General features: G+C 36.4%; 1 protein-coding gene across 6 annotated transcripts in view; it reads left to right on the top strand.

Annotated features, from left to right (window-relative positions):
* The window catches only part of SGMS1 (sphingomyelin synthase 1), a 316221-nt gene extending 314002 nt beyond the window's left edge, over positions 1-2219 (top strand). For all 6 annotated transcript variants that reach the window (XM_010379633.2, XM_030940475.1, XM_030940476.1 and 3 more), the window contains one exon: positions 491-2219. In XM_010379633.2, coding sequence (XP_010377935.1) covers positions 491-670 — 180 coding nt within the window. In that variant the 3' untranslated portion in view covers positions 671-2219. The remainder of the gene's footprint in view (positions 1-490) is intronic.
* Positions 2220-12035: the final 9816 nt, after the last annotated feature.

The following is a 12035-nucleotide window of genomic DNA, read 5'->3' as shown; positions in this document are numbered from 1 at the left end:
GAATAAAAAGTTCATTAATATAATGGTGTAAGGAATTCCTTCTAGAATAAGTAGCACACTTTCATTGTCCATTAAAAATGAAAAATATTTTCTAAGCTTGTGTCCCTCCTTGCTTGATTCACTTTCCTACCCTCTTCTCGCTACCCTGGGCACATGACAAGCTTAATACTTAACGTTTAATTAAGTGTTAATATTTTAGCATAGAAGAGGAATACCAAAAAAGCTAACTGAGGTATTTATTTATACGCAAGAGATCAGTGAGCCATAAGTTCTCCTTGCCCTCCCAGAATTGGCGTTGTTTTTCTACTGAGATGTGGCTCAGTTTGTAGATGAGTGTGGAGTGTAGAATGGTGATGACAGAGAGAAGCTGGGATATGTGGGTGGACACGCAGGGTAGGTATGGGATCCTTTGGGAATTTTAGCATGGCAAGTATTTGAACTTAAAGTGAAAGATTGTAAGAAATGTGTTTATGTTTCTTTGTTATCCTAGGTGCTAAAGGAAGCTTCCCAGATGAACCTCCTGGCCAGGGTGTGGTGGTACAGGCCATTTCAGTACTTTGAAAAGAATGTCCAAGGAATTGTACCTCGATCTTACCATTGGCCTTTCCCCTGGCCAGTAGTCCACCTCAGTAGGCAAGTTAAATACAGCCGGCTGGTGAATGACACATAACAGCTGTACAAAGTTGGGAAAAGACAAATTGTCCGAAGTGCTAAGAACTCCATGAGAGAAGATGCCATAAAATAAACACCTCCCTATTCCTATTATCCTTCAATGGTTACCTTGACTTAACCTATTGAGTTACCTGGTCAGCACTGTGATCTTTTTTTCTCTCCAAAGGACCTGCGTTGGACAACAATAAAGAAAAATTTAACCTATCATGCACTGTACACATTTCCTGTTCATAAGTTTGGGATTTACATAACCCGCAACCACCATGTTCCTTTGTATATGATGCAACAGCATAAATGTAAGCTTTTATATCATAAGTTCTGGTCTTTCCAGTCACATCTGGAAATAAAGCGTATTATTTTCTTGGGAAAACATACTTTTCATATCTCTTGCCCCAAAGATTGGGCTGTAAGCCATTTTCTAGCATATGTCTCTATGAAGGTTTCTAAGTACCTGAATGGGGTTTGATTCTGAAATCTTTCTACCTGTTGCACCGATATTCAAATAAAAATGATAGACACAGAAAGGTTTGGTAACTTTGGGTTTTGTAAAATCAGCAAAGACAGTGTTTCAAAAAGTGCAAAAAAAAAAAAAAAAAAAAGATTCTGTTATAAAGTGATTTTCTAAGTATTTCCTAACTTTATTTTTCAAAATGATGTTATGAAAACCAAATTTAAAGATTTTTAACATGTCAGAGAGAAGAGAGTTAAAATTTAAAAATGCAACTTGGGAGAGAAATTTGTCTATGTTTCTAGTGCCTTTCTTGTCTTGATTGTATGGTCAGTAGGCAATCTTAAATGTTTTTATTTAAAATAAAGTATTCCATGAAAATATAAATATATGTATACACTACTAAATTTTGCATTTATAGCTAAATTGAATCAGAAGACTGCTTATGGTTTTAAAATTGCAATGACTTAAATAATGAGGTTGTTAATTAGAGTCAGAGCCTGTTCACATATTGTGATCAGGTAGCAATGACATGTACCACTTAAATTATTTTATCGTCTATTTGGTAGTTCGATTTTAACTACTCAATGAAAACAGCCATGAATATCTTTTCTTAAAGAGAGTTTTGAAAATGATCACTTACCTAAAACTTGAAAGCTATGAAATAGTTATCCATACTCTCATGACAATTTTGTTGGTGAACAACAAAAAAGAGATCTATTTCTTTAAAAGATATTTGTGCAGAAACTGCATGTAACTCTTAAGTTTTACTCCTAACATACGTATGTTTGGGGAAGTATTCTATTCTATACTTGCCAATGTGGAGAACAAAATAGTTTTTTAAGAATGAAGAAGTATATATATCCATTCTGTATTTTACGTGCAGCAGAATTATCTTCCGTAGGATTTTTTTGTGTATTCACAAGGTGATATTTGTATTGTAAAACAATAATGGTGAAGGAAATAAAAAGGCTTTTAAAATTTTGTTTGTTTTAAATCTTTGTAAAGTTATTATTCCAGAGAGTATACTGGTATCTTACAGCTTACCTAGATCATAAATTAATCAAAATGCACTTTTTAATAAAAACTGATACTTAAAGTAAATGGCTGTTATTTCTACTATGTTCACATTCTCCATAGAAGTCATAAATGAAGTCATTAAAGCAAGATAGAAAATCAGTTTCAGAATTTCTTCATGGAGTGTTTCTGCTTGACATGGGACTTTTAATAATTATCTGGATTTTTTTTTTTCTTGGGATTCCTTAAAATATATTCTAATCTTCAGTAAATTCTATGGAGTTTTTTAATATATAAAAAGAGTCACATATAATTTAAATTCGAACTTTAGAACAATGTTTACTAACATTTTGCATTCTCTAATTTTCAACCAAGTTGTTTTTTTTCTTCCTATACCTGGCAGTCATATAGCTTCTCCAGTGTAGATGGAAAGGAAAAGTAAATGCAAAGTGAGAAATAGAGTAATAGTACTATGATAACCAGTGGTAATGGAAAAGAACTATTCACAAAGAAAAAAAGGTTATTATTATTTCTGATGTGGTGACTAAAGGAAAATGTCAACAGTAGAGATGTCTCTTTGATAAAGGATGTGTCAAGGAGGCTAGAAATATAAAACCAGAGGCCAGGTGTGGTGCCTCACACCTGTAATTCCGGCACTTTGGGAAGCCAAGGTGGGCTGATCACTTGAACCCAGGAGATTAAGACCAGCCTGATCAATATGAAACCCTGTTTCTACAAAAAATACAAAAATTAACCCACCCAGCATGGTGATGCACACCTGTGGTCCCAGCCTCTTAGGAGACAGGTGGGAGGATCGCTTGAGCCCGGGAGGCAGAGGCTGCAGTGAGCCATGACCATGCCACTGCACTCCAGTCCCAGCAAAAGAGTGAAACTCCATCTCCAGGAAAAAAAAAAAAAAAAAAAAGGGAAATTAAAACCAGTAAAACTTTTCAGTGTGTGGGGCTTTAAACTTGTGTATCAGACAGGGGAAATGTGCTGGCCTCTAGGCAAATGGAGCCAAACCCTTGGATAGGTCTTTATTTAACTGTTACAGCCTTTCACTAACTTTGACTATTCACTGCTGCCATATGGAAGGGAAAGTAAATTGAGTAAGTGGAAATGATATATTGGCACTTACTAAAAATAGGATCTTTTCTCCCTAAAAAACTAGAAATAATTATATAAAAATTTATCGTTACGAGTTTACATGCCACATATGTATCACGAAATCCACTGCTGATTGTTCTTCATGGCTGACTACACTGGTTCATGAATTGACATATCTTCTGGGTCTCTAGTGTGCAAATCCCAGGAAGGACAAGGAGAAAGCTCATTGTATTCTAGAGAATTGTAGTACACTTGGTAAGGATTGCCTGTATAAGGACATGTGCTTTCTCAATGTCTTTTCTTTTTTTGGCTCACTTAACAAGTTAGACATTTTATATATATTAGTTAACCTTCACACAACCACAAAGTGTAATTATTGTTCCCATTTTACAGATAGACCAAAGTGACTCAGATATATTAAATAACCTGCCCAAGGGCATGCAACTGGTAACTGGTAGAAATCCTATTGGAACCCAAGTTTCCACCCTCCCCGACCAGTACTGTGAGCTTTCATAAACTCTTCAGTAAGAGTCTGCAGTGAGAGAAACTTATGCCTATGGTGGTAAAGCATACTCTTACTGTGGACTGAGGAGCAAGAAATTTACACCATAAGGCGTGAGAGGAAAATTTGACTGATTTCCTAATTGCTGTATGTTTTATTTGTATCCCAAGCACATGCCAAATTTTGATCAATTTGATAAATCTCATAATACCTCATACAATGGAAATGCATGCCAACCTTAATTTGACCACCAATATACAAAAAGTCAACTAGATTTCTGAATTTATTAGAAAACAATATGCTGTTTGGATCACTAGATATTGACATCCTTTGTTTTTTTTTTCTCTCTCTGGGATCAAGAAACAATTTGAACAAGTCAAAGCTGTTGACTTGGTATTCTGCTTATTAGCACCTTAAAATACTTATCCACCTCCTAGTTTACAGTGCAAGTCAGAAGGAAATTAAATGACCTTTCACATTGAAGGTGATAGTTGATATAACTGAATGAATATCTACCGTGTTTGTAACTCTTTTCTGTTTGTTGCATTTGTCCTCTCTTCATCCCTTCCTTTTTCTGTCTTCCTTTAGTTTTGAACAATTTATGATTCTATTTTATCTCTTAGCATGCCAGTTATTCTCTTTACAAATTTTTAAATGGTTGCGCTAGAGTTTACAATATAAACTTTTTTCCAAATACAAGCCTGCCTTCAAGTGTAGTGTAGACATTTTATAACAACATATTCCCAAATTTTCTCATTTCTGCCCTTAGAACATTGCTGTCATTCATTTCACTTATCCGTATGGTATAATCTTTCAATACATTATGATATTTATTACTTTGAACAAGCAATTACCTTACAGATCAATTAAGAACAATTAAAGATTTTGTTCATCTTCACTTATTCTCTGATGCTCTTCTTATGTAGTTCAATCTTCTAACTGACATAATTTTCATTTTGCCTGAAGAACTTCCCATTTCTTGCAGGGCAGGTTGGCTGGCTTTTTTCTTTCAACACTTTAAATATTTCATTCCACTTTCTTCTGGCTTAACTAGTTTCTCATAAGAAGTCTGCCATAATTTTGTTCTTTTCTTCTATAGGTAATATGTTTTTTTCTCTGGCTTCTTTCAAAAATTTCTCTTTATCTTTGCCTTTCTACAGATTTAAGATGAAATGCATAGGTGTAGATTTTTGGGGGGAGGGGTATTTATTTTTGGTGTTCTCTGAGCTTCCTGGGTCTGTGGTTTGGTGTCTGTCATTAATTTTGAAAAGCTGTCAGCCATTATTACTTCTTTCTTCTCTGTTTTCCCTTTCTTTTATTTCTGATACTCCCATCATGATAAGTTACATATTTTGAAATTGTTCCACAGTTCTTGGATGTTTGCCTCCCACTTTTTTCAGTCTGATAGGTTTCTATTGACACATCTTCAAGCTCACTGATACTACTCTCCTTGGCCATGCTTGTTCTAATGATGAGCCTATCAAAGGCATTCTTCATTTCTGTTACAATATTGACTATTTCTAGCAGTTGCTTTTGGTTCTTAGCTCCAGATTCTTCTGCTATATTTTTGGCCTTCCCTTTTGACTTGGGCTTTGCTAAATAGTCCTCCTCAGAGAGGGTCTGTGTCTTGTATCTGTTTTAACTGTAATCCACTGTTTTTCTTGTTGGAGCTCTATTGGTGTGGTGGTTAGATGTTGGATAGGGGGAGAGTTTAACCACCTGATTGAATCTCAGTTTTTCAAGACTTTTTTTGTTGATACATAATATGGGCTACATGTAATGTATTGCTGCATGCATAGAATGAGTAATGATCAAGTCAGGGTATTCAGGATATCTATCCCTTCAAGTGTTTATTATTTCTGTGTCTTGGGAACATTTCAAGTCCTCTTTTCTAGCTGTTTTGAAATATATATTATTGTTAACCATAATCACCCTATAAACATTAGAATTTATTCCTTCTATCTAACTGTATCTTTGTACCCATTAACCAAACGGTCTTCACCCCACTTACCCTTCCTTGCCTCTGGTATCCATTTTTCTCTCTATCTTCAAAAGAGCAACTCCTTTAGCTGCCACTAATGAGTGAGAACATGCGATATTTGTATTTTGGTGTCTGACTTATTTAACATAATGATCTCCAGTTCCATCCATTGCAGCAAATGACATCATTTCATTCCTTTCTGTGGCCAAATAGTATTCCAGTGTGTATATATACCACATCTTCTTTAAACATTTGTCCATTTATGAATACTGAGGCTGAGTCTATGTTGTTGCTATTGTGAATAGTGCTCCAATAAACACATCAGTGCAGGTATCTTTTTCATGTAGTGGGATTGGTGGATCATATAGTTTTTTTTTTTTTTTTTTTTTTGGTCTTTTTCAGTAATAGTCATTCTAACTGTGGTAAGATGATTAGCGATGTTGAGCATTTTTTCATATACCTGTTGGCCATTGTATGTCTTCTCCTTTGAGAAATCTCAATTCCTGTCCTTTGCCCACCCCCCTTTTTTTATTTTATATACTTTAAGTTCTAGGGTACATGTGCACAATGTGCAGGTTTGTTACATATGTATACATGTGCCATGTTGGTGTGCTGCACCCATTAACTCGTCATTTACACTAGGTATATCTCCTAATGCTATCCCTCCTCCCTGCCCCCTCCCCACAATAGGCCCCGGTGTGTGATGTTCCCCTTCCTGTGTCCAAGTGATCTCAATGATTTTTTTTTTTTTTTACCGTTCAGTTGTCTGCGTTCCCTGTATTTTCTGAATGTTAGTCTCTTGTTGGATGAATAGTTCGCAAATATTTGTCTCCCATTTAGCAGGTGGAGTCTTCACTCTGTTGATTGTTTCCTTTGCTATGCAGAGCCTTTTAGTTTGATATAGTCCCATTTGTCTGTTAGTGTTTTTGTTATCTGAGCTTTTGAGGTCTTAGCTGTAAAATTGGATGTTTAAGTCTTTAATCCATCTTGAGTTTGTTTTTGTATACAGTTAAAGATACAGGTCCAGTTCCATTCTTCTGCGTGTGGATATCCGATTTCCCAGCACCATTTACTGAGGAAGGTGTCCCTTGCCCACTGTATGTTTTTCACACATTTGTAGAAAATTAGCTGTCTCTAAATATGGGGATTTATTTCTAGATTCTCTATTTCATTACATTGGTCCATATGTCTGTTATTATATCCATATCATGTTGTTTTGGTTACTATATCCTTGTAATGTATACTGAAATCAGATAATATAATGCCTTCAGTTTTGTTCTTTTTGCTCAGAATTGCTTTGGCTATTCAGGCTCTATTTTGGTTTCATATGAATTTTAGGATTGTTCTTTCTATTACTGTGAAAAATGACATTGGTATTTTGATAGGGATTACATTGAATCTGCAAATTGCTTTGAGTTAATATCATTTTAATGGTATTAATTCTTCTGATCCATAAGCATGGGATGTCTTTTCATATTTTTGTATTCTGCTCAATTTCTTACATCAGAGATTTGTAGTTTTTCTTGTAAAGATATTTTACCTCCTTAGATAAATTTATTCCTAGGTATTTCATTTACTTTTTTAGCTATTGTAAATGGAATTGCCTTCTTGATTTCTTTCTCAACTAGTTCATTATTGGTATGAACTAGTTATTGACTTTTGTATGTTGATTTTGTATCCTGTAAGTACTGAAATTGTCAGATTTAAGAGTTTGTTGTCTTTAGGTTATTCTAGATATAAGATCATATCATCAGAAAAGAGGGACAAATTGACTTCCTCTTTTCCAATTTGAATGCCTTTTATTTCTTTTGCCTGATTGCTGGGACTCCCAATACCATGTTGAATAAGAGTGAAGAAAATGGGCATCCTTGTTTTGTTCCAGTTCTTAGAGGAAAGGCTTTTCCCCATTCAGTATGATGTTAGCTGTGGATTTGTCATATATGGCCTTTATTATGTTGAGGTATGTTCATTCTATGCTCGGTGTTTAGAATTTGTATGATTAGGGATGTTGAATTGTATCAAACACTGTTTCTGCATCTATTGGCATGATCATATGGTTTTTGTTTTTCCTTTTGTCACTGTGATGTATCCTGTTTATTGATTTGCATATGTTGGACCATCTTTGCATCTGTGAAATAAATCCCACTTGATCATGGTGTATTATCTTTTTGATATACTATTGGATTCAGTTTGCTGATATTTTGTTGAGGATTTTTGCATCAACGATCATCAGGGATACTGGCCTCTAGTTTTTCTTTTTTTCTTGCATCTTTGTCTGGTTTTAGTATCAGGGTAATGCTGGCCTCATAGAATGAGTTGGGGAGAATTCCCTCCTCTTTAATTTTTCAGAATAGTTTGAGGATTGTTGTTAATTTTCCTTGGTAAATTTGGTAGAATTCCACAATGAAACTGTTCAGTTCTGGGCCTTTCTTTGTTGGCAGACCTTTTATTACTGATTCAGTCTCATTACTTCTTTTTTGGTCTGTTCAGGTTTTTCATTTTTTAATGATTCAGTCACAATAGGTTGTATGTGCTCAGAAATGTATCCATTTCTTCTAGGTTTTCTAGTGTGTTAGTATGGAGTGGTTCATAATAATCTCTGATGATCTTTTTAATTTCTGTGGTGTCAGTTATAATGTCTCTTTTTCCATTTCTAATTTTGTTTATTTTGATCTTTTTCTCTTGGTTAGTTTAGCAAATGGTTTGATTTTGTTTACCTTTTCAAAAAACCAACTTTTTGTTTTACTGAATTTTTGTGTTAGTTTTTTTTAGGGGGATGAATTCTATTCTTCTTAGATCTGCTCTGATCTTCATAATTTATTTCATACTACTAATTTTGGGTTTGGTTTCTTCTTGCTTTAGTAGTTCCCTGAGGTGCATCATTAGACTGTTTATTTTAAATCTTTCTACTTTTTTGCTGTAGGTGTTTATTGCTATACATTTCCCGGTTAGCCCTTTTTTTGCTGTATATCATAAGCTTTGATATGTTGCGTCTCAATTCTCATTTGTTCCAAGAATTTTTAAAAATTTGCTCCTTAATTCCTTCCTTGACCTAAAGGTCATTTAAGAGCATGTTGTTTATTTTCTATGTATTGTACAATTTCCAAAGTTTCTTTTGTTATTAATTTCTAGTCTTATTTCATTGTGATCTGAAAAGACTCTTGATATGATTTCAATGTTTTAAAATTTGTTGAGACTTGTTTTTTGTCCTACATATGGCCTGTTCTGGGGAGTGTTCCATATGCTGATGAGAAGAATATGTGTTCTATACCTGTTAAATGAAGTGTTCTGTTAAATGAAGAATCTTAGGTTCATTTGTTTGAATGTGGTTTAAATCCAAAGTTTCCTTGCTAATTTTCTGTCTAAATGATCTGTCTAATGCTGAGAGTCACATCCCCAAATATTATTGCATTAGATTCTATTCCTTAGATCTAATAATATTTGCTTCATATATCTGAGTACTCTGGTCCTGGGTGCATATGTTTAGAATTGTTATATCCTCTTGCTAAATTGTAAAATATGGTAAATAGTTACAAAGAAGGTCATTACATAATGATAAAGGGATTGGCCTTTTGGTTTCTATTTGCATGGAATATCTTCTTCCATTCCTTTACTTTTAGTCTATACGTGTCTTTACATTAAAGTGAGTTTCTTGTAGGCCGCATATAGTTGTGTCTTGTTTTTCAAATCATTCAGCCAGTCTATGTCTTTTAACTGCAGAGTTTAATCATTTTCATTTGAGGTTGTTATTGATGTGTGAGGGCTTATTCTTGTCATTTTATTCATTAATTTTGGTAGTTTTGTCTTTTGTTTCTTTCTTATTCCTTATCATTGTGGCTTGGTGGTTTTCTGCAGTGGTAATATTTGAGCTCTTTCTCTTCCTCATTTCTCTTCCTCATTTATGTGTTAAGACTCTACCAGTGAGTCTTATACTTCTGTGTGTTTTCATGATGGTGGGTATTGTCTTTTTGTTTTCACATGTAGGACTCACTTAAGCATTTCTTGTAGGATCACCCTAGTGAATTCCCTCCACTATGTTTGTCTGGGGAAGACTTCATTTATGAAGGATAGCTGTGCTAGGTATAGTTTCCTTTGTTGACAATTTTTTTCTTTTAGCACATGCATTATTTTCAATCTCTCCTGGACTAGAAGGTTTCTGCTGAGAAATCTGCTGTTAATTTGATGGGGATTCCCTTGTAAGTGGCTAAAAGCTTTTCCTCTTGCTGTTTTTAGAATTCTCTCTTTGACTTTTGACAGTTTTATTATAATGTGCCATGGAGAAGACCTTTTTGAATGATAATATCTATATAGGGATCTCGGAGTTTCCTGTATATGGCTGTCTAAATCTCTTGCTAGAGTTGGAAAGTTTTCAGCTATTATTTCATTAAGGACATTATCTAACCCTTTCATTTGTTCTTCACCTTCTGGAACACGAAAATTTGAATCCTTGGTTGCTTTATGGTGTCCCGTATGTCACACAGGCTTTGTTCATTCTTTTTAAATTTTTCTCTTTATTTTTGCCTGACTGGGTTATTTCAAAAGACCTGTCTTTATGTTCTGAAATGTTTTCTCTTTATTTTTGCCTGACTGGGTTATTTCAGAAGACCTGTCTTTATGTCTGAAATGTTTTCTTCTGCTTGATTTAGCCTATTGTTGGAGCTTTCAAATTTTGTATTTCATTCATTGAATTCCTCAGTTCCAGAATTTCTGTTTGGTTATTTTTTATGATATCTATCTCTTTGATAAATTTCTCTTTCATATCCTGAATCCTGAATTGTTTTTCTGATTGCTTTGTTTTGCTTTTTGAGTTATTTTGCATCTCACTGAGCTTCTTTAGTATCATTTTGAATTTTTTAATCTGGGATTTTATACTTTTTTTGTTGGAATCTGTTGCTGCAGAATTATTGTGTTCCTCTGGAGGTGTCATATTTCATTGCCTTTTTATGCTGCTTCTATCCTCACATTGGTATCTGTGCATCTGGTGTGACAGTCACTTCTTAAAATTGCATTTGCCTTTTAGTTGGGAATGACCTTTTCCTGAAGGTGTATCTATAGTATTGGTTGAGTAGGGCACTTTGGCTTTGATTCTGGGTATGTGCAGTAGTATAATCTCTGTATAATTTATTTGGCTATAAACACCACCAGTAATGTCTGATTTACTCAGTGGTTTAGAATACTGTTAGTGAAGGCTGTAGTAAAGTTTTGCTGGAGACAGGGACAGCAGTTGAACTTGCACTTAGGCCCCAGTGGTGGCAGCAGCACGCCAAGCATGCCTATCCTTGCAGGGCAGCATATGTTGACCCTGGTGTTAATGGGTCCAGGTGGGCTGATTCTTGGACCTCCACAGGTGGCCATCTCAGGTGCCAGCAGTTGCAGAAGTGGGCCAGGTGCCTGGGCAGCAGGCGTGGAATGGGCAATGGCAGTAGCAGTGGTGAGACAATCCTCTGACTTCCAAGCAGCCTGCACTGGTGGTGCTGGTGGCTGCAATGGGCTGGGTAGGCCCGTCTCCATGCCTTTAGGTGGCATTTAGTGATGCATACCATCTGTGGTATTAGCAGCAGATTGAGTGGACCTATCCTCAAGAGCCTGGAAGGAATGCTTAGATGCCAACAATGGTTGATGGGGCAGGGGAATCCCAGGCCCCTAGATGTTGTGCTTGGGCATGGGGGTGGGTAGATCCAGGCTAAGTGTCCCTGTTCTCAGGCCCCCAGTGGTGTGTGCAGTAACTGGGTACGGTAGGCAGGGGCAGGGCAATCAATCACCAGGCTCTTGGAGGAATGCTTAGGTTGCAGTGCCAACAGTTGTGCTGTGGCTCTGCTCCTGGAGAGGGGAGGGTTGCTTTCAGTGGCAGTAGAAGAAGCATAAACAGGCAGCTAAGGAGCACACTCTTTGGCCACAGTTGGCAGCCGTATAAACAGAGTAGGCTTTCCTCAGGGCAGTTTTAAATGCATGGTGGCCCTGCTACTGGGGGTGGTGGGGTCGCTGCCTATGGTTCATACTTTGGCCCTGGAAGTGCCAGACAGCAGCAGCTCCCTGCTGTGTATGTGGGATGTCAATGGGGCTCCAGGGATGTCATTGGGGAAGATGCAGGGGATGTTGGGCCCCAGGGCATTCTGGTGGAGACTGGGCTCTCAAAATAGTGCTTTGATATAGCTGCTTAGTACTGGAAGTGGGCATGGGACCTGGTGTGAGCTTCCTTTCTGGAGCAATTCCATCAAGAAATCTCCAGGTAGCTCCCTATATTAGTCTCGGGGCCTTGTGGATTGAAGGGCTATCCTGTGGCAAGAATTGCAGGAGTCTGCGGTGGG

The sequence above is a fragment of the Rhinopithecus roxellana genome, chromosome 11, assembly GCF_007565055.1.
Source record: "Rhinopithecus roxellana isolate Shanxi Qingling chromosome 11, ASM756505v1, whole genome shotgun sequence".
Lineage (NCBI taxonomy): Eukaryota > Metazoa > Chordata > Mammalia > Primates > Cercopithecidae > Rhinopithecus > Rhinopithecus roxellana.
The sequence above is the reverse complement of the archived record's forward strand: the minus strand, read 5'-3'. Positions and strand labels throughout refer to the sequence as shown.